General features: G+C 40.1%; 1 protein-coding gene and 1 long non-coding RNA gene across 9 annotated transcripts in view; one reads left to right on the forward strand and one right to left on the reverse strand.

Annotated features, from left to right (window-relative positions):
- LOC103010051 (uncharacterized) overlaps positions 1-22,138 on the forward strand; it is a 133,660-nt gene that overhangs the window by 101,817 nt on the left and 9,705 nt on the right. For 4 of the 8 annotated variants that reach the window (XR_009009473.1, XR_009009477.1, XR_009009471.1 and 1 more), the window contains 4 exons: positions 5,691-5,751; positions 9,144-9,384; positions 14,876-15,046; positions 18,409-18,522. This is a non-coding gene — a long non-coding RNA (uncharacterized LOC103010051). The remainder of the gene's footprint in view (positions 1-5,690; positions 5,752-9,143; positions 9,385-14,875; positions 15,047-18,408; positions 18,523-22,138) is intronic. The other 4 variants (XR_009009474.1, XR_009009475.1, XR_009009472.1 and 1 more) reach the window with 4 other exon arrangements.
- The window catches only part of ITPR1 (inositol 1,4,5-trisphosphate receptor type 1), a 320,598-nt gene continuing 313,635 nt past the window's right edge, over positions 15,176-22,138 (reverse strand). The window contains exon 62 of the mRNA XM_057554628.1: positions 15,176-16,557. Coding sequence (XP_057410611.1) covers positions 16,471-16,557 — 87 coding nt within the window. The 3' untranslated portion in view covers positions 15,176-16,470. The remainder of the gene's footprint in view (positions 16,558-22,138) is intronic.

The raw sequence follows: 22,138 nt of genomic DNA on the forward strand, positions 1-22,138 counted from the left end.
GTATGTCTTCTTTGGAGAAATGTCTATTTAGGTCTTCTGCCCATTTTTGGATTGGGTTGTTTGTTTTTTTGATATTGAGCTGCATGAGCTGCTTGTATATTTCGGAGATTAATCCTTTGTCAGTTGTTTCGTTTGCAAATATTTTCTCCCATTCTGAGGGTTGTCTTTTCATCTTGCTTATGGTTTCCTTTGCTGTGCAAAAGCTTTTAAGTTTCATTAGGTCCCATTTATTTATTTTTGGTTTTATTTTCATTACTCTAGGAGGTGGCTCAAAAAGGATCTTGCTGTCAAAGAGTGTTCTGCCTGTGTTTTCCTCTAGGAGTTTTATAGTGTCTGGCTTTACATTTAGGTCTTTAATCCATTTTGAGTATATTTTTGTGTATGGTGTTAGGAGGTGTTCTAATTTCGTTTTTTTACATGTAGCTGTCCTGTTTTCCTAGCACCACATACTGAAGAGGCTGTCTTTTCTCCATTGTATATTCTTGCCTCCTTTGTCAAAGATAAGGTGACCATATGTGTGTGGGTTTATCTCTGGGCTTTCTATCCTGTTCCATTGATCTATATTTCTGTTTTTGTGCCAGTACCATACTGTCTTGATTACTCTAGCTTAGATTAGAGCATATTTCTATCATCACAGAAAACAGTCTTATGCACTGCTGTTCTAGAAGAAAACATAGGAGAAAATCTTTGGGATCTTAGTTAGGCAAAGATTTCTTAGGACACAAAAATTGTGACCATAAAAAAAAAAATGGATAAATTGGGTTTCATCAAAATTAAAAACTTAAGGTTTTTGAAAAGCTGTGCTAAGAAAATGAAAAGACAATCCACAGACCAGGAAAGAAATATTTTCAAAACATATATTTGATAAAGAATTGGCAACCAGAATATTAAAAATTTTTTCAAAATTCAATAATATCAAAGAAATTAAGAAGTGAGCAAAAAGTTTGAAAAAACATTTCACCAAAGAAGATATATGAATGGCATATTATTTAAATTTTCTAATCTTATATAGGTATGTTTTGTTGTATATTTGTTTAATCAACAGCGGTTATCTGGTTGGGAAGTTTTTGGTCCACTTTTGTTTTCTTTGTACCTCACTGGATCTTAACTTTTTTTAAAAAAATTAATTAATTATTTTTTATGGGAGTAAAATTGCTTTACAATGTTATGTTAGTTTCTGCTGTACAATGAAGTGAGTCAGCTGTATGTATACCTATATCCCCTCCCTCTTGGACCTCCCTCCCACTCCCCCCATCCCACCCACCTAGGTCGTCACAGAGCCCCGGGCTGAGCTGCATGTGCTACACAGCAGGTTCCCACTAGCTATCTATTTTACACATGGTAGTGTATGTCAAACTTAATTTCCCAATTTGTCCCACCCCCTTTCCTCCACTGTGTCCACATGTCTGTTCTCTACATCTGCGTCTCTATTCCTGCCCTACAAATAGGTTCATCTGTACCATTTTTCTAGATTCCACATATATGCCTTCATATACGATATTTGTTTTACTCTTTCTGGCTTACTTCACTCTGTATGACAGACTCTAGGTCCATCCACATCTCTACAAATGACCCAGTTTCATTCCTTTTTATGGCTGAATAATATTCCATTGTAAATATGTACCACATCTTCTTTATCCATTCATCTGTCGATGGACACTTAGGTTGCTTCCATATCCTGGCTATTGTAAATAATGCTGCAGTGAACATTGGGGTGCATGACTCTTTTCAAATTATGGTTTTCTCTGGGTATATGCCCAGTAGTGGGATTGCTGGGTCATATGGTAGTTCTATTTTTAGTTTTTTAAGGAACCTCTATGCTGTTCTCCATAGTGGCTGTACCTATTTACATTCCCACCAACAGTGCAGGAGAGTTCCCTTTTCTCCACACCCTGTCCAGCATTTATTGTTTGTAGATTTGTTGATGATGGCCATTCTGACCTGTGTGAGGTGATAACCTCACTGTGGTTTTGATTTGCATTTCTCTAATGATTAGTGATGTTGAGCATGTTTTCGTGTGCCTCTTGGACATCTGTATGTCTTCTTTGGAGAAATGTCTGTTTAGGTCTTTCGCCTATTTTTTAATTGGGTTGTTTGTTTTTTTGATATTGAGCTGCATGAGCTGCTTGTGTATTTTGGAGATTAATCCTTTGTCCGTTGCTTCATTTTCAAATATATTCTCCCATTCTGTGGGTTGTCTTTTCATCTTGTTTATGGTTTCCTTTGCTGTGCAAAAGCTTTTAAGTTCCATTAGGGCCCATTTGTTTATTTTTGTTTTTATTTTGATTACTCTAGGAGGTGGGTCAAAAAATATCTTGCTGTGGTTTATATCGAATAGTGTTTTTCCTACGTTTTTGTCTAAGAGTTTTATAGTGTCCAGTGTTAACATTTAGGTCTTTAATCCATTTTGAGTTTATTTTTGTGTATGGTGTTAGGGAGTGTTCTAATTTCATTATTTTAAATGTAGCTGTCCTGTTTTCCCAGCACCACTTATTGAAGAGGCTGTCTTTTCTCCATTGTATGTTCTTGCCTCCTTTGTCATAACTTAGGTGACCATACGTGCGTGGGCTTATTTCTGGGCTTTCTATCCTGTACCATTGATCTGTATTTCTGTTTTTGTGCCGGTACCATACTGTGTTGATTACTGTAGCTTTGTAGTATAGTCTGAAGTCCGGGAGCCTGATTCCTCCAGCTCCGTTTTTCTTTCTGAAGATTGCTTTGGCTATTCAGGGCCTTTTGTGTTTCCATATAAATTGTAAAATTTTTTGTTCTAATTCTGTGAAGAATGCCATTGGTAGTTTGATAGGGATTGCGTTGAATCTGTAGATTGCTTTGGATAGTATAGTCATTTTTACAATATTGATTCTTCCAATCCAAGAACATGGTATATTTCTTCATCTGTTTATGTCATCTTTGATTTCTTTCATCAGTGTTTTATAGTTTTCTGAGTACAAGTCTTTTTTCTCCTTAGGTAGGTTTATTCCTAGGTATTTTATTCTTTTTGTTGCAGTGGTAAATGGGAGTGTCTCCTTAATTTCTCTTTCTGATTTTTCATCATTAGTGTATAGGAATACCAGAGATTTCTGTGCATTAATTTTGTATCCTGCAATCTTACCAAATTCATTGATTAGTTTTAGTAGTTTTCTGGTGGCATCGTTAGGATTCCCTATGTATAGTATCATGTTATTTGCAAACAGTGACAGTTGTTTTTCTTCTTTTCCAATTTGGATTCCTTTTATTTCTTTTTCTTCTCTGATTGCCATGGCTAGGAATTCCAAAAGTGTGTTGAATAAGAGTGGTGATCACGAGTGGACATCCTGGTCTTGTTCCTGATCTTAGTGGAAATGCTTTCAGTTTTTCACCATTGAGTATGATGTTGGCTGTGGGTTTATCATATATGGCCTTTATTATGTTGAGGTAGTTTCCCTCTATGTCCATTTTCTGGAGAGTTCTTATCACAAGTGGATGTTGAATTTTGTCAAAAGCTTTTTCAGCATCTGTTGAGATGATCATATGGTTTTTATTCCTTAACTTGTTAATATCATGTATCACATTGATTGATTTGCATATATTGAAGAATCCTTGCCTTCTTGGGATAAATCCCACTTGATCATGGTGTATGATCCTTTTAATGTGTTGTTGGATTCTGTTTGCTAGTATTTTGTTCAGGATATTTGCATCTATGTTCGTCAGTGATATTGGTATGTAATTTTCTTTTTTTGTGATATCTTTGTCTGGTTTTGGTATCAGGGTGATGGTGTCTTCGTAGAACAAATTTGGGAGTGTTCCTCCCTCTGCAGTATTTTGGAAGAGTTTGAGAAGGATAGGGGTTAGCTCTTCTCTAAATGTTTGATAGAATTCGCCTGTGAAGCCATCTGGTCCTGGACTTTAGTTTTTTGGAAGAGTTTTAATTACAGTTTCAATATCATTACTTGTGATAGGTCTGTTTATATTTTCTAATTCTTCCTGGTTCAGTCTTGGAAAATTACACCTTTCCATGAGTTTGTTCATTTCTTTGTGGTTGTCCATTTTATTGGCATATAGTAGTTTGTAGTAGTCTCTTATAATCCTTTGTATTTCTGTGGTGTAAGTTGTGATTTCTCCTTTTTCGTTTCTCATTTTATTGATTTGCGTCCTCTCCCTTTTTTTCTTGATGAGTCTGGCTAAAGGTTTATCAATTTTGTTTATCTTCTCAAAGAACCAGCTGTTAGTTTTATTGATCTTTGCTGTTGTTTTCTTCGTTTCTCTTTCATTTATTTCTGCTCTGATCTTTATGATTTCTTTCCTTCTACTGACTTTGGGTTTTGTTTGTTCTTCTTTCTCTAGTTGCTTTAGGTGTAAGGTTAGATTGTTTATTTGAGATTTTTCTTGTTTCTTGAGATGAGATTGAATTGCTGTAAACTTCCCTCTTAGAACTGCTTTTGCTGCATCCCATAGGTTTTGGGTTGTTGTGTTTTGGTGTCATTTGTTTCTATGTATTTTTTAAATTTCTTCTTTGATTTCTTCAGTGCTCTCTTGGTTATTTATTAGCGCACTGTTTATCATTCATGTATTTGTGTTTTTCACAAATTTTTTCCTGTAACTGATTTCCAGTCTCATAGCGTTGTGGTCTGAAAAGATGCTTGATGTGATTTCAATTTTCTTAAATTTACCGAGGCTTGATTTGTGACCCAAGGTGTGATCTATCATGGAGAATGTTCCATGTGCACTTGAGAAGAAAGTGTATTCTGCCACTTTCAGGTGGAATGTCCTATAGATATCAATTAAATCTATCTGGTCTATTGTGTCATTTAAAGCTAGTGTTTCCTTATTTACTTTCTGTTCGGATGATCTGTCCACTGGTGTAAGTGGGGTGTTAAAGTCCCCTAATATTATTGTGTTACTATCCATTTCCCCTTTTATGGTTTTTAGCATTTACCTTATATACTGAGATGCTCCTATGTTGGGTGCATAAATATTTATAATTGTTATATCTTCTTCTTGGATTGATCCCTTGATCATTACGTAGTGTCCTTCCTTATCTCTTTTAACAGTCTTTATTTCAAAGTCTATTTCATTTGATACAATTATTGCTACTCCAGCTTTCTTTTGATTTCCATTTCCATGGCATATCTTTTTCCATGCCTTCACTTTCAGTCTGTATGTATCCCTAGGTCTGAAGTGGGTCTCTTGTAGACAGCATATATATGTGTCTTGTTTTTGTTTCCATTCAGCCAGTCTTTGTCTTTTGGTTGGAGCATTTAATCCATTTACATTCAAGGTTATTATCAATATGTATGTTCCTATTACCATTTTCTTAATTGTTTTGGGTTTGTTTCTGTGGGTCCTTTTCTTCTCTTGTGTTTCCTGCCTAGAGAAGTTCCTGTAGCATTTGTTGTAAAGCTGGTTTGGTGGTGCTGAATTCTCATAGCTTTTGCCTGTCTGTGAAGCTTTTGGTTTCTCTGTGGAATCTGAATGAGATCCGTGCTGGGTAGAGTAATCTTTGTTGTAGGTTTTTCTCTTTCATCACTTTAAGTATATCCTGCCACTCCCTTCTGGCCTGCAGAGTTTCTGCTGAAAAATCAGCTGATAACCTTATGGGGATTCCTTTGTATGTTTTTTTTGCTTTTCCTTTGCTGCTTTTAATATTTTTTCTTTATTTTAAATTTTTGTTAGTTTGATTAATATGTATTTTAGTGTGTTTCTCGTAGGGTTTATCCTGTATGGGACTCTCTGTGCTTCCTGGACTTGTGTGACTATTTCCTTTCCCAGGTTAGTGAAGTTTTCGACTATAATCTCTTCAAATATTTTCTCAGACCCTTTCTTTTTCTCTTCTTCTTCTGGGACCCCTATAGTTCAAATGTTGGTGCGTTTAGTGTTGTCCCAGAGGTCTCTGAGACTGTCCTCAATTCTTTTCATTCTTTTTTCTTTATTCTGCTCCTCGGCAGTTATTTCCACCATTCTGTCTTCCAGCTTACGTATTCGTTTTTCTGCCTCAGGTATTCTGTTATTGATTCCTTCTAGTGTATTTTTCATTTCAGTTACTGTGTTGTTCATCTCTATTTGTTTGTTCTGCAGTTCTTTTAGATCTTTGTTAAACATTTATTTTCTCAATCCATGCCTCCCTTCTGTTTCCATGATTTTGGATCATCTTTACTATCATTACTCTGAATTGTTTTTCAGGCAGATTGCCTATTTCCTCTTCATTTATCTGGTCTTGTAGGTTTTAACCTTGCTCCTTCATCTGTGACATATTTTTTTGTCATCTCATTTTTTTTTATTTTTTTATTTTTGATGGGTGGGATTGTGTTCCTGTCTTACTGGTTGTTTGGCCTGAGGCTTCCAACACTGGAGTTTTTAGGCTGTTGGGTAGAGCTGGGTCTTGTTGATAAGATGAGCACCTGTGGGAGACCTCACTCCGATGAATATTCCCTGGGGTCTGAGGTTCTCTGTTAAACCAGTGTTTTGGACTTGGACTTTCTACCGCAGGAGCTCTGGCCCGACCGGAATTTCTACCGCAGGAGCTCTTGCCTGACCTCTGGCTCGGAAACCAAGATCCTGCAAGCTGCAAGGGGTGGCAAAAAAAAAAAAAAAAAAAAAAAAGAAAAAAAGAGCAGAACGATAACAAAGAGGAAAAAATAAAATAAGATTAGAAAACTAACAGATATGTTAGAAAGAATAGAAAAACAAAAATTTAGATAAAACAACAACCAGAAGGTAAAACAGAACCGCAATAGTAAAAAGAGGAGGGGAAAAAAAAAGCCAGAAAATGCCTTGGCTGTGCTGGGCGGGGCTTAGGCAGGGGTGGGGTTTAGGCAGTGGGCAGGGCTTATGCTTAGGACCCACAGGGCCGGAAAAGGGGGGTGGGGTGGGGGGTGTTGGCGGGGTTTAGCCTTAATGCAGCAGGAGGGGCGCAGGAGCAAGTCCAGGACCCCAGCAGGCTCACTGGGCCCGAGTGGGCAGGGGAAGTGCTAGGCCCGTTCCCCGCATCCTCCAATCTGGAGAGCCCCTCCCCGTTGACCTCTCTTCTTCCCCCCTCCTCCCTCCTATGCCTCTAGCACCCACGTGGCTGGAGGGAGTCCCGGAAATCAGGGGACCAGACCTGGAAGCCCAACAGGCTTCCCAGAGCCAAGTGGGTGGGGGAAACACCTGCGGTGCTTCCCCTGATCCCCTGGCCCAGGAGGGTCCCCCCCATTTGCCTCTCCTCCTCTTCCCCCCTCCTCCCTCCCTCCTCTGCCCCTAGGAGCAACGTGGCCTGGAGGGGGCCTTGAAGGGCGGGGACCCAGCCTGGGAGTCCAGGCTTCCCGGGGCTGAGTGGGCCTGGGAGACGCCTGCCACACCTCCCCAATCCTCTGGTCCTGGAGGCCCCCTCCCGCCCGCCTCCCTCCTGTGCCCCTAGGACCAACACAGCCCACAGGGGGCCTCAGAGGGCCCGGCCCGGGAGCCCCGCAGGCTTCCTGGGCGTGATAGGGCAGGGGAAACGCCTGATCCTCCGAGCCCCCCGGGGTCTCTCCAGGCGTGGGAACCCCTCCCGCCTCGAGCCACCCCTCAGGGGTGTGTCCTGTCCAGCCTCCATTTCTCCTCCCGCCTCAGTGCCCCCATGTCCTACCTGGTCGCTCAGGGGTTCCTCCCCTCCCCTCGGGCATCCATGTGTCCGGCAGGCACCCTAGTTGTGGGGACACGCAAACTCTGTGTCCTCCCCGGCCGCCATCTTGATTCTGCCTCCTCTTAACTTATTTTTGAAATGCTAATCCTTACAAGTAAAACCTGAGGTAATAAAAACTCTAATAAGGGGTGTGTGTGTGTGTGTGTGTGTGTGTGTGTGTTTGTATAAAAGTAAACACATTTTTAATAGCTGTTTCTGGTTCTCCAAGAGTATCAATAGTGAAAGTAAAAGGAAGCCACAGACTGTCTTGGGTAATCATATATAGCTTCATCATTGTAAATGGTCATGTTAATTAACTGACTTGTTCAGCCTGTTTGGACCATAAGAAAATGTGACCTTCCCAATTGTATTCAAATCTGTCAAGCGTGAAAACAGGCGATTTGTTTTTCTTGTCCTAAACCTAAACATCTGCCTGGTTTCTGCTTAGGCAAATGTGGTGGGCAGAATAATGGGCCCCTTAAAGATGTCCAGGTCCTCATGCCCAGACCCTGTGAATATATTACCTGACACGGCAAAAGGGATTTTGCGGATGTGATTATGTTAAGGATTTTGAAATGGGGAGATTTCCTGGTTTATTCAGGTGGGACCAATGTAATCACAAGGCTCCTCATAAGTAAAGGAGGGAAGCATAGCATCATAGTGTGATAAAGGGTGTGAAGGGACTCGACTGGCCATTTCTAGCTTTACAGATGGGAGTAGGCAACGAGCCAAGGAACGCAGGCAGCCTCTAGAAGCTGAAAAAGGCAAGGAAGTAAATTCTCAACTAGGGCCTGCAGAAGGAATTCAACCCTGCCAACCCTTTTCTTTTCTTTAAAGTTTTTTTAATTTTTTGATGAAGACCATTTCTAAAGTCTTTATTGAATTTGTTACAGTATTGCTTCTGTGATTTTTTTTTTTTTTTTTTATGTTTTGTTTTTTTGGCAGTGAGGCATGTGGGATCTTAGCCCCCTGGCTAGGGATCGAACCTGCACCCCCTGCATGGAAGGCGAAGTGTTAACCACTGGACCACCAGGGAAGTCCCCTGCTAACCCATTTTAGACTTTGATAGACAAGCCAGCACAGGTTTATCTGTTATAAGAATTGAAAGAAGGGAGAGAGATTGGGGTTGCCTAGTGAGAGGGAGGGGGCAGTGGGGGATGGTTTGGGGTTGTGAAGCAGGACTCCTGGGGCCAGAGGCATTATGATTATCAGATAGTTATAAGATTAAATGGTCCACAGCAAAAAGGGTAGTGACTGCCTGATCTTTTGTTGTCTGTGCAACTCCTTTTGGGCCACTGCTAAATAGTCCTTCCTTAGTGAAAGACTCCTAATTGGCCTTGGCTCCAAAACCCTCAAGCAGATTACGTGAAGGTTCACAATCTTTTTTCCCTCTCAAGTGTCTTGAGCCCCTTTATTGTCAGGAATTGTACTAGGTATTGAATGAAAAGAACTAGTTACAGCCCTTACCCATAAGAAGTCTTACTTTGCATCTCTTAGAACACTTACCTGGTATTTACAGATCTTCCCCAAACAGGTGGACCGGTCGAGGCCCCAGCACCTCATCGGCAGGATTGCACCCGGCGTAGTGAAGCGCTGGCCTAGAGAGGAAGGTATATGATACGGTCAGCCCTCCAATCCTTGGATGTGGAGCCTGTGGCTACGGAACCCGCGTAAATGGAGGACCGATTGTACCCCTTACGTAAAGAATATGAGCGCCCGCGGATTTTGCTGTCCACGGGGGTCCCCATGGATACCGAAGGGTGAGCGTATATCGTCAGATGATCTGCCTTTGAATCCCAGGTCTGATGTTCTAGTTTGGCCAAATCGCTTCTCCTTTCTAAATTGATTTCTTCTTCTCTAAGATAGGGAGTTATCAGGAAGGGAAGAACATAAAGCTATTTTAAAAGCTGGTTGCTCTTTGAGTTGAAAGCTAAAGACAGATGAATTATAGTCTTTTCGTTCTGTCAAGGTAAAGGGTTAATCTAGATGGGAGGGGTTGGGACCAGGGGGCTTAAATTGTTCTGTATAATAAAGAAACAAGAATTTTTAGCTTTTACTTGAAGCTAGAGGGAAATTTTTTTTTGTTTTTATTTTGCTTTTGTTTGGGCAGGGGTGGTGAGAGAAAGTGGGTCCTAGAATTAGGCTCGAGATGAGCATACAAATGGCTACTCCACTGGCAGAAAAGGAAGGGGGCAGAGATCTTCAATGTCTGATTCTCAGTTTTAAATCGTTTCTTACTATTTACTTGTTATTTATTTATTAGTTAGAATCTTCCTCTACTAAAGGTCTGCTTTTCACAACACCCAGGTGTTAATGTGTTTTGGAGACAGAGTAGAGACGGCTGTGTCTACACTAGGGTGGAGGGGAATAGAGAGAGGGGAGATGATGAGAATTAGGTTGCAGTCAGGATTTAGGATCAGAAAGTGACAAGGAATCATTAGGAAGTTGTAAGCACTCACCTTAGGATCCTTGAAATTATTAAGGAAAGTCCTGGGCTTCGTACAGCTATGTGAAATAACGGTCTAAAATTTGCATTTGAATGTTAAAGATGGTACAATTTAGGACCATCTACATGTCAGAGATAATACCTACTTAACAGGGTTGGGAGACTTTTACCTAAATGAGAATGTAGGTAAAAGCACTTCATAAACTAAGGAAATACATCATCACCCCTAAGATAAAGTGTCTTCCCATGAAGATTTTGTAAAAAGGAAGTCAGACGTAAATTCAACTCTGATCATAAACATGAGAATTAATTATCCGGAAGTTATGAGCTCTAATATAGTTTTCTTTCTTTATGAATTCAGTTGAAACGGATAGTAAAAACAATTTGGATGTTAAAGATATAGTTTTTAAAAATGACTCGATATGTCCCAAACATGTCATGTTAAGACTTGGGGGTTTAGGATCCCACTGTAATAACTTCAGGCCCATCTAGTAGGAACAGAAGTAGCTGTGGTCGTGCAGTATTTAGCTGACATTGTGGGTCGGCCTGAGCACGAGGAAATGATGATGTTGCAGAGGAATGGGAAATGACACGTGTCAGGTGTATACTTGACACTTGACATATATTGTCTTTCTTAAAGCTTATTGCTGCCCAAAGGAGTGGTAGCGTCTCCAGTCTTTAGATGGTGGTTGGGGGAACAGGCAGGGCGTGTGTGTGTGTGTGTGTGTGTGTGTGTGTGTGTGTGTGTGTGTGAAAATTACAGTGATTAAAGAACTTGCTTAAAGTCATAGCGTTGAAGTGGTAGAGCTGGCATGAAGACTCTTACCAGCCTCAAGGTCCAGTTCTTTCCCTCCCACCATGCTGCCATGGGGGCCCTGAAGTAAACTAACACTCAGCAGCCGAGCCTTGTGTGGTTCTGGTTCCTTGTCCCAGTGTCATACCGCATCTTAATTGTTTTTCTTCTACAGAGCATTTACAGAAAGCTTCTGACAAGACTTCATGAGATGTTATAGGTGACAAGTATGTGGGAAAAAAGATGAAATCATTAGCTGAATTAAGTTCTGGAGTAGACAGGTTAAATTCCTGGATTGCCTAAAGTTTCATTTACATGGGACCAGCCGTCTTTCATGAGGTCATGACAGAAATGCTGGCAAACTCTTTCCATTAGTGGGTCTTGCATACAGTATGCACTTCTTATGTTGTAGGACTCTTTTTGTTGTTGTTGTTGTTCAGAATTCACCTTAGGGGTTTTCTCAAACTCGGCATTCTTAATCTATAGTGGTTTTTAGCTTTCTTTTTTCTTTCCAGACTGCGTGAATGATGCAGTTTCACTTCTAGGTGTTAGGATTCTCTTTCACACTGGTTTGTCATGACCTTAAAGTATTTTAAGTTTCTCTTTGCGTTTTGTTTTTTTTTTTAATGTAGTACCCCAGTGAGCTCGAGATTTGTTTTACCAAATGAGTTTAAATCACCAGCAGCCGGAGGGTTGTCCACGAGCGTTGTCGGACTTGACCAAATGTAAAAAGCTGCCAGTGGTCTTTTTCTTTTCTTCAACTTGGTAGGTTTTGGGGTCCAGACTCGAAGGCTAGTTACGCTTCTGCATCAGCCTTTAGGTTGTTAAGAGTTGCCAAAGATGGCATACAATACCAGGCATGGAGAATTGTTACCGTGATCAGAATGGTCTTAGTTTATAATTGCCGTCCTAGCTCTCCCCTGTGGATAACTGACAAGTCCTAAGAGTCATTCTGAGCTGCAGCCACCCACAGAAACCACACGCGTGGCATTTTACTCAAAACTTGACTTTAACCACTGCTTTGTGATGCAAAACTGGTGGAATTTTGGGTACTTTCTGTAAAATCGAAATCTTTACGGGGGTTTTCCAGCATTCTAGTTGATTGTTAACAAATGATCACTGTAACGAAGATGAGAGAGCAGAGTTGGCTAATCAACACCGACGTCTGTGGTAGGTAGGATAGGATGCCGGTCTGTATGGAATATTTTCACGTGGAGAAAGCCACGTTGACTGAGAGAACAGATTCTCCTTTTGAAAAATGCAATTAAATAAGAGAGATTTATATGAGATTTGTAGTTGTAAAAGATAGAGATTTTAGGAGCTTCTTATCTTTGCCACAAAGTTTTCAGTCTTGACAAAGTAATCATATTCAGGACTTTCTAACTTGTAGATCCTCTTATGAAAGAGATTTGAAAAGAAAAGGAAATCCATTTGTATTGTAGGACAAAATACAGTTCTGCATAAGAACTTTCTGTAAAGGGAGACCTGTTATGGGAAACTGATGACCGATAAGATACTATAGCCCGTTTCTGGAATGGGGATAGCAGGTGGAAGAGCTCTCTCCTGTTTAGCTGAGTCAGGAGTGCTTTGTTTATTCTGGAGCTAAGCCCTTGGGCAAGTCACTTTACCACTGTAAGGCTCCATTTCTTACCTTTAAAATGAAAGCTCCACTCCCGTTCTGTGGTTTGGTAGATACGAACACGTTGTCTCAAGAGCCTTCAGTAGGAGTCCTTTGTTATTACATCCTGTCTTGTGTAAAGGTGACTTTTACTGTCATGTAAATTAAGCCTTCTATCAAGCTCATTTTGTTTTCTAAAATCTGTGAAAACATTATTTTAGCAAAACTCAACTCTGCTTGTGTAAGTATGTAGTTATGCTCCTTTTGTATTTAATAGTATTGAAGGACTAAATTTCCTTCTATGTAGCCCAGAAGTCAGACCGATGGTCTCATGATTAGCCTTAAAATAACTATCAGAAACTTTCAGGCTGTTTCTCATTAGCGCATTATCCCAACCAACCGTAGGAGGAGGATACAGAAATCTATAATTGAGGGTTTTTTAAATTAATGAATTAATTTATTTATTATTTATTTTTGGTTGCATTGGGTCTTTGTTGCTGTGCGCGGACTTTCTCTAGTTGCGGCGAGCAGGGGTTACTCTTCGTTGCGGTGCGCGGGCTTCTCATGGCAGTGGCTTCTCTCGTTGCGGAGCACGGGCTCTAGGTGCGCGGGCTTCAGTAGTTGTGGCTCACGGGCTCAGTAGTTGCGGCTCGTGGGCTCTAGAGCGCAGGCTCAGTAGTCGTGGCGCACGGGCTTAGTTACTCTGTGGCATGTGGCATCTTCCCGGACCAGGGCTCAGACCCATGTCCCCTGCATTAGCAGGCAGGTTCTTAACCACTGTGCCACCAGGGAAGCCCTATAATTGAGTTTTTAATGTGATAATTCCTTTGTTTACTGTGAAGATCGTGGTAATTTCTCACTAGCACATAAGTAGAGCTCTGTTTAGTTTGCTACTGCAAAGACTGAGTTGCTGGTTAGCTTCCACAAATAAGGTGTGCTTGCTTTATAATTTATGTTCGGAAATGTTTAAACAGGGTGAAAGAGCAGTTTTTACAGGAGCAAAATCAAGCAATCCATTTTCAGAAAGTAGAACCACATAAAATAAAATTGACTGAAGAACAACCAGTAATGAACTTGGAAACAGGTAGGTTGAATCAAATTTTTAAAAAACAAAGTGAAAAGAGTTGTATTTTGTATGCGTGTGTGAGGAGTCAAGGCATACGGTTCTAAGAATATTTGTGCAGGATGCAATATGAAGTAAAGCTTTAGGACTCAGCAGAGTGGAAGCTTTATCTGCAGGGGGAAACATGGTTTATCACTACATAATTTTAGGGACATAAGTAGAAACGGGCCAGAAAATATAAATGTTAGAAAAGTGGAACGGAATTTCCCAGACCCTTTGACTTAACACGTGGCTTCGTTAAGGAAGTTGGCAAAATCTTGAAATTTGAATCCGTGCTACAGCAAACTTTTAAAATTAAATAATCAGAGCCAAAAAGACTTTTTGCATGTTAGTAGTATGCTATCACATTTGTTTCTTAGGCCGATAGCACTAATTTTTCACCTCGGTGAGTAACTTTGAAGGTGACTTGGACCTTGATCCTTGAAATAGACGTGTTGAAAAAGTGATGTCTGGAGAAAGGTGAAATCACAATCACACATCAAAGGCTGTAGGAGTTATAACTTCAAATTTTATATTTCAGTTGTACCAGCTTTGTGTTCACACCGAAACTCCAAGGGTAGGATCTACTGCTTGTAGGGTGGAGTGGCATTCCATTTATTTTCTGCTGAAGCTGGCGAGTTGAATGAAGATTGTATCTCAAGTGACAGGATTCGAATGAAACAGGACAAACCTGTAAAAGCTGCAACCTGAACGTGTCATTGCAGAACTTTGCAGTGAATGAGATGGGACAGGGCTTGGGAGACAAACCACACACGCTGCCTCTCCGTGCTGGGCACCTCAGGAGATCAAAGGGAGATCCAAGGGGAGCAAGTCCTTGCTGGCTGGAGCTCACGTTTGGGGAAGGTTGGGGGTTCGGCATGGAGCGCCGATCTGTTTATAGATACAAGTACGTATCTGTTGGGCTTGCCTTATTATGGAAAAATTCTATGGAGATATGCTGCACTGACTGGAAAATTATTCACTTTTTTTTTTTAAGTTATCAATTATAAAGTAGAAGCATTGGTTTTGAAACTAGTCATTTAACTGGAATTTAATCACGACCTAGATCCCAACATTGGATGGTAATTATCCTTATTTAGCAAAGCACAGGGAAAATCAGTGTTTGTTAAAAGAGCAACCACGGTGGGCATCGCTCTCAGGAGGGGTCAGGTTTCACTACCTTTGGATAGACGAGTTAGCTTTTGCAAAACATTTTCAACTGTCGTGAAGGACTCTGACCGCTGGGCATGAGTGAGAACTAATCTCCCTGTTGGTGATTCTTTGCATTGCAGGTAGCAAGTTGCAGGTCCCCCAGGGAAAGTGCAGGAGTGGGAGCCTTACCATGTGCTGCGGTGCTCGTGACAGTCTGCTTGGCAGTCACTTACCGAGAAGAATGAATGGCTGGCTACTGTATAAACCCTGCCCCATATCTGTTCAAGTAGTTCTCAGTTATCATTAATCAGGTAAGCATTTTTGGAATTAATCTGGTAGGCAAACCAGTTATACTTTAAATTGGTCCTAAAGAAAATATATAATTGGAATAGCTGTTATGATGCAACGAAATGTCTAAATGAAAGCCACCAGTCAGTCACTGTATTTTATTCTGCATCATTTATTAAATATTATTTTTATATCTGCATTTACAAACTTTACTCATTTCAGAACTCTGCTTTCAATACATGTTTAACTTTTTTTGTAGAGAGATTCTCTTGTAAAATGAGATCCATGTACAAAACTAGGCAACAGATATAAAAGTTTCCTTTCATACTTTTCATCCATCAAGAAAAGAAATAATGTGACAAAGAAATAAAACCAAAATGTGGCTCTTTCACAAGAATAACATGTCAGTGTTCAAACTATGAGTTCTAATGGGATAGATCATATTTCATCTTTATATGGATGGATATAGTTTAATAAATACTTCTTAGCTACTGTAGCATGTTGGTTCAGATGAAGAAAAAAAATCAACTCTACTGTTTGGACTAGATAATCTAGAGCCCATCAATTACTCATTTCTTTATAACGTGACACCAAAATTCACCTAGGAGATGACATTGATTGATTGGCTAGCAGTATGCATTTACCTCAAACGTGGCATAAAAAGTTCCCTTTAAAAAAATTCACTGACTTGGCAAACTAAAGTCTGAGCCTCTAATTTAGCTCTCTTTCTTACTTAAAGAAATAGTTTAAATGATCAATTCAGAAGCCTTAAAGTATCTTTGAAACTAAAGTTGCTTTTCTTAAAATGAATGCTGACTTGACAGTTCCTAGGCTTGGAGCACTGTCACCATGAGACAGAGGCACTAGCGCCGCTAGCAATGAGAAGTAGTATCACCACAGGATAATTATATGGTACAAAATGCCCGGGGGCCTGAAACTCACTATTAATATGATTTTGGCAGCAGCATCATTTGATATTTAACCATTTATTACGTACTATTTATTAACACACCAGCTTCAAAGATGTGCACTCCCCTTAGGATACTCAGGAGTTACAAATTTATTGTGATTGCATAATTGGTATTGCACAGTTTTATAAAAAACATAAATACTGGCTATTCTAGTTTTAAATACAAAATACATGTCATATACTTTTAAATCTATATAATGTGGTTCAAGTGCAAATCAGGTGCTTTCTTTAGTCCTTCCAAAAAAGGCATTTTTAATATTTTTTGGCACAAATGAAATTTCATCGTGCCAACAATTCTAATTACAATACATATATCCAAACCTTGAGAGTAGCAATCATATACATACAGTATAAAACTGAGTATTTACAAATATACTAAGCATAAATGTAACCTTTGTGGGTGAATCAGAACGAATTAGCCATACCCACACTAAAAATAATTTAAAAAGGTAAATACGATTCCTTTATTTCATTTGCTTATGCTGGTTGCTGTGGGTTGACGTTCATGTGAGGAGGATGCCCTAGAAGACCAATTCTTTGTTTCTGCTTCCTTTGTTCTGTCATCTGGAAAGTTAAAAAGTTTCATCATTAGACCCAGACGCTTCCTGTACGTCAAATCATATACTCAACCATAGATTACCTCTGTGGTTATGGTTTATACTGAAACCCACTTTCTACAGTGTACTGTCAGTATATCAAACACAGAACTTCAAAAAGGACATCTTCCTAGGCAGAATGGGGAATTCTGTGCCTTAGGCAATGCGACATTCAGAAACTTTGCTCTCTACTTGTTTTGTAAAGGAACAAAAAAACAGTTAAAGCACAAGATTCTTGATCGTTCCCCATATCCGCTTCCAACTGATAGCTTTGTATGATAGCAACAACACACTAAACTGTCAAGAAAAGCAGTGTGTTTAGAATCCTAGGTTTAAGAGAGATTAAGTCCACAGTCTTCAGGGGGGGTCTTGATTCCTCTCCAGTGACTCTTGGGTAGTTTTGATTTGCGAAAAGAAAAATCCCATAGCATTTCTAGGGAGATGAGGAATGTCCTCTCCTCTGAGGTCCAGGGTGACTAAATAACATAATCATGGCCTGGCACTCAGTGGTGACTATTCCTTGCCACCTACAGACACCATTTAGGTGTCTAAAGGTCTCTTTATAGGAAAGACCATTTCCTAAGGCTGGTCAAATGAAACAGTGCTTTCAAAACCCAAAACAAGAGGTTGGTACCGTTTATTTTGGCTGCCGAACTAAATCAGTTCTCAGATTGACAGGTATCTAGCTCTGTTCTGGCTATTTCAGGGCATAATTAATTCCCTGCATTCACATTTCTCATAACCCAGTTAGTCCTAGCTCAGGATTTGATGCTGGGCATCAAATATTTTGGTACAAAATATCCTGAGAACATAAAATAAGATTAACTTACCTAGGTTCAATTTTAAAGTGGTTATTTTTTTCTTAAACATAGCTGTTTTCCTTTCATATCAAAATACTATTTTTAGGCTCCTGTGAAATGCCTTCCGTTATATTTTAGAAGAGAAGATTTACAAGGAGTGAATATTTCCAAAAGGCAGCTTTTTATAAAGCCTTTTATAAAGAGTTGAATTAGGATATTCCAGCTAGCCTCTAAAGTTTCCTTGGATGAGTGACAAATCGTGAAGGGAGGTGTCACACCCTATACTACACAGATGCAGCTGCGGAAGCAGAACCTCACGTGACCCGTGGAATAAATTCACAATTAGATTGTAATGCAGTCAGTAATTCAGTCATCTCACTGCTTGATACTTCATGTACTTAGCCCCAGATTTTCACCCCCCGACTAGCCCCTCGGCAGGTAGCCTTGAGAGGGAATCCAATAAAATTTAACTAAATTTAATAATCGCCGCATTCTCACAGATTTAGGAATCTTGGTGCCCTCAACCCGTATGGACAGATACTTTATTCAAAGCTTCCATTTAAAGATGCTGCGATTTTTCTGCTGTTGAAGTTGGCCATTAAAGCTTTTCCTGAAATTTTTCCATAAATAACTACGTGCACTTGAGATGACCTTGTATGTACATGCGTCTTCACGCCTGTTTGTCGGATCAGCTTTTTGTGACTTTTCAATCTGTTGGCTCTTCCTTAAACTTAAGAGCTTCTAAACTGGGTTCCTTATAGCAAATGAGTCTTCAACTGAAGGCACACCTTCCTTCCCTCTTCGACAGGTTATTGCCTGACAGCCCAGTGGGGGTCCGATTCTAATTCTCCAGGGTTGTCTTCCTAAAATAATGATCGGATCACCCTCCCTGCATCACAAACCTGAAAGCTCCCTACTGCTGTAGGTTAGTGACCAAAACCTTCGTTCAGGCAGTCATATTCCTGGTAATTTCAAGAACCTAGTACATACCTACCTAATTTTGTTTTCTGTTTCCCTAGAATAATGGTTCTTAAACTTTGGCGTGCACCAGAACCACCTAGAAGGCTCCTTAAAACACAGACCCAAGGGCCCACAAACAGACTTTCCGACTCAGGAGGCCCAGGGTAGGGCTGGTGAGTTTGCATTTCTGACAAGTTCCCAGGTGATGTTGGTGTTACTGGTCTAGGACCGCTGCTGCTCCAGAAGAGCTCCTCACTGATTATCTCAGAAACAGGCCAAGATCACTGTGCTTATATTTTCATATACTTGAATACTTAAAAAAAAATTATTTTGGGTACATGTATTACTTTTCTCGAAATAAGACCTTGGAGAAGATTCTCTGCCGTTGAGCGGGTGGTCGGCACACAAATCTGACCCCCTGGATTCTGTCCTGATCGACCATGGCCTTTTAGACAGAACGGCTACCATTTAAGTGAGTCATAAATGGTAAGGAATAGGGCAGCTGCTTAAGTATTGGTCCCTTTTGGCAAGGTCATCATCCAGTGATAATTATATGGGAACAGTAATGAAAACAAAACCCCCTAAAGGACTAAATCTGGCCTATAAGAAACCAAGCTCGACACTGCTGGCCAGTTAAGTTTCCCTGGCCCCTTAGTACATATTCTCACATAACTTCTGGCTTCATTAGCTCAATTCAATCTACTTACCTATTGGTCTTCATAGATTCACATGCACTATATATGTTATTTAAGGCATCATCATTATCTGTTACTACTACTTATATCAAAACACAGAAATAATGACCAAAGTCTATCCTTAGCATATTCTCACAATATATTCTCTCTGGACATTTGAAACAAAACTGACTAGATAAAAATATCCATCAGGGGCTTCCCTGGTGGCACAGTGGTTAAGAATCCGCCTGCCAATGCAGGGGACACAGGTTCGAGCCCTGGTCCAGGAAGATCCCACATGCCGCGGAGCAACTAAGCCCGTGCATCACAAGTACTGAGCCTGCGCTCTAGAGCCCGCGAGCCACAACTGCTGAGCCTGCATGCCACAGCTACTGAAGCCCACGCTCCACAACAAGAGAAGCCACTGCTCGCCGCAACTAGAGAAAGTCCACGCACAGCAATGAAAACCCAACGCAGCCAAAAATAAATAAATTAAAAAAATATATATATCCATCAGATTCATGTCTAAGGTTGTAACTTCAGTCAAAATTCTAATACTGAAAAAGCTACTTTGATTAGTGTGAATGTCCCATTTGTAGTAGATATGTTTAAAATCCTCAAAATCTACATTTAGCTAAGGATGAATATTCGAAGCAATATCCTTCTTCATAATCTATATACAGACTAACTTGAATTTCAGCATTCCTTCTTTTGACTCAGTCTAAACAAGAAGCAAACGATATGGTAGCTTTACAAGTCAGATGTAGCCAAACATCTAAAAGATCTTCCATGAAAATACGGAGTGTTGAGTGCAAATGGGCAAAATTTACTCCACCACTATTGGCCTCCAAACGATTAAGGGCTGGCGTAGCAGGGAAGGTTCATCAACAGCACACGAAAGCTGCAAGCCGCTTTCCTGTCACAGTGAGATCGTGGCTACTCAGATTCTAAACAGCCAGGAAACTCCAGTCATCAGAATTGCGCTTTACAGTCCTATGAAATCAGTCACGCTCCTAACGACGAGCCTAAAAATATTCAGAAATAAACCTGCAGCATCTCTTGAATGCAGTTATATTGGTTTAATATAAATACACAGATATTCACCCTCCTGAGCCTTAGTGTGCTGTTCCTCTCTAGTTCATCTGGCATACTCGCAAGCTTTGAAACCAAGCTCCTCCATTCCCACCTCTGAGAGGGTTTCCGAGGCATTGACTCGAATCCTCTCCCTGTGATCAGGCTGAATGAAGTGCTCCCTTTTCTCCACTCCCAGAGCAATCTGTTCAAACCTCTGTTACGTACTTACCATGTTGAATTATAATTTGTTTGTTTACTTGTTTGTCTCCCACTCTAGGCTGTTAGTTCCTTGAAGAAGGAGAATTGGTTCTATTCACCTTTGTAACCCCAGTACCTAGGGCTGCACCTGGCAAATAGGTGTTTCATAAATGGTGGTTCGAAGAACAAATGACCCAGAGCACAGGGCCATTCCTCGAGCATGCCATGCGTTTTCATGCCTTTGCTCATGCTGATTCCTTTCCTGGGATGCCCCCTGCTGCATTTCTCAGCTAGCTCAGAAGTCACCTGCTCGTAGGACTGTAGAAGCTAAACTCCTCCGACCCTCTAAGGCCTCACACGGGACTGCCTGCCTACTTCTCTGTGCTTCTTTGTTCACAAATGAAACTCACTTCATTCCTCGGGCCATGGAACTTTTCCTACTGTAACCTAACATTAGAGGTCTGCTGCTTTCTGGATCAATTACAGTATCCTAGAGGGCAGGTGTTACCAAAGGCCTCTTTTGTGGTTCCAACACAGTGTAAGGACCACAGACATTCAAGTAAGGTTTAATATTCCATTCTTCCAACTGTGGGGAATTGTTCTGTTCTTTTGTTCTTCCTTCCTTCCTTGCGCAGTTAATGTTGACAAGATGATAACCCTCTTGCGTGAAAAATGCCAAACACTATCACGTGCTAATACGATATGAATTTCAAGCACTACTTCTTTTCCTACCAACTACAAATAAGGGTCACTGTGCTATACGAAGCCAGTTACATTTTCAAGGAAGTGAACCCTTCTCTCAATATTTATTCTTTTGCCTTATAAAGAAAACATGCAAAAAAAATTTAAGTTCTTACATTAGTTCTCCGCCTTGGAATAAGAATGTAACAGAATCACATTTAGTATTCAGAATCTCCTGGGAGGGGAAACTTCAAGATGAGAAGCATCATTAAGTAACACTTAGAACAGCAATTTTAATTAACTGTTCTTCGCAGTAATAGAAAAACCACTAACCAGGATTTTACTAATATCCTTGATAAGAACTTTTTCTCCTCAAACTGGCATTTTAAGAAAACAACAACCCACGAGGTCAATAACAGTAAAGATTAAATCCCAAGACATTCAGCTGTCTTTGCTCCATTATGCTGGTTTTTGGACCAGAAGATCTGCAAAAATATCTAAGTGATGAAGCAATTTTTGTATTTTCCAGTGAATGGTATTCTTTCATAGCTGTTTTAAAAAATATCTGTCACAGAGTTTCTTGTTCATTAATCATTCATGGAGTTTTTATATTTTAATTTAGAATTTTTTTCCCTTTGGAGGGCAGGAATTCTCACAATTACCATTTAAGATCCAGCAGTTCTCTGACCTGTCTGCATGGCTTTTTATGCAGAACAATTTAAGAAATCTTTAGGACTGGTACACACCAAATTTAATAAAATTCAAATCTTTTTTGATTTGAACAATGCTGAATTTTTCCTGCGATTCTGGTCACCTTAAAACCTAAGCAGATCAATGCTGGTAAAGGCACTTGAGAATATATTACTGGTTTCCTCCGATTTCTTCTTAGCCTATAACATCTTCCAAGAAAAAATGGTTCAATTTCAAATTCATTCATAGGGGAAAGGTTTTCTGAAGGGTGGTTCCAACTGCTAACTTTAAAACAAAAATGTAAACAGAGCTGAAACCAAGCAGTTTAAACCACACTGGTTTTGATGTCACTTAATGAACCTTAGTCCATATGTAATCAAGTTTCACATAGTTTGTTCAAGCCAAAATTTTGGCTTCATAGAAACGATTCTAATGCCAAGTCTCTGATCAATGGTGTAACACGGCAATGAAT

This window comes from Balaenoptera acutorostrata, chromosome 10 (assembly GCF_949987535.1).
Source record: "Balaenoptera acutorostrata chromosome 10, mBalAcu1.1, whole genome shotgun sequence".
Classification (NCBI taxonomy): domain Eukaryota; kingdom Metazoa; phylum Chordata; class Mammalia; order Artiodactyla; family Balaenopteridae; genus Balaenoptera; species Balaenoptera acutorostrata.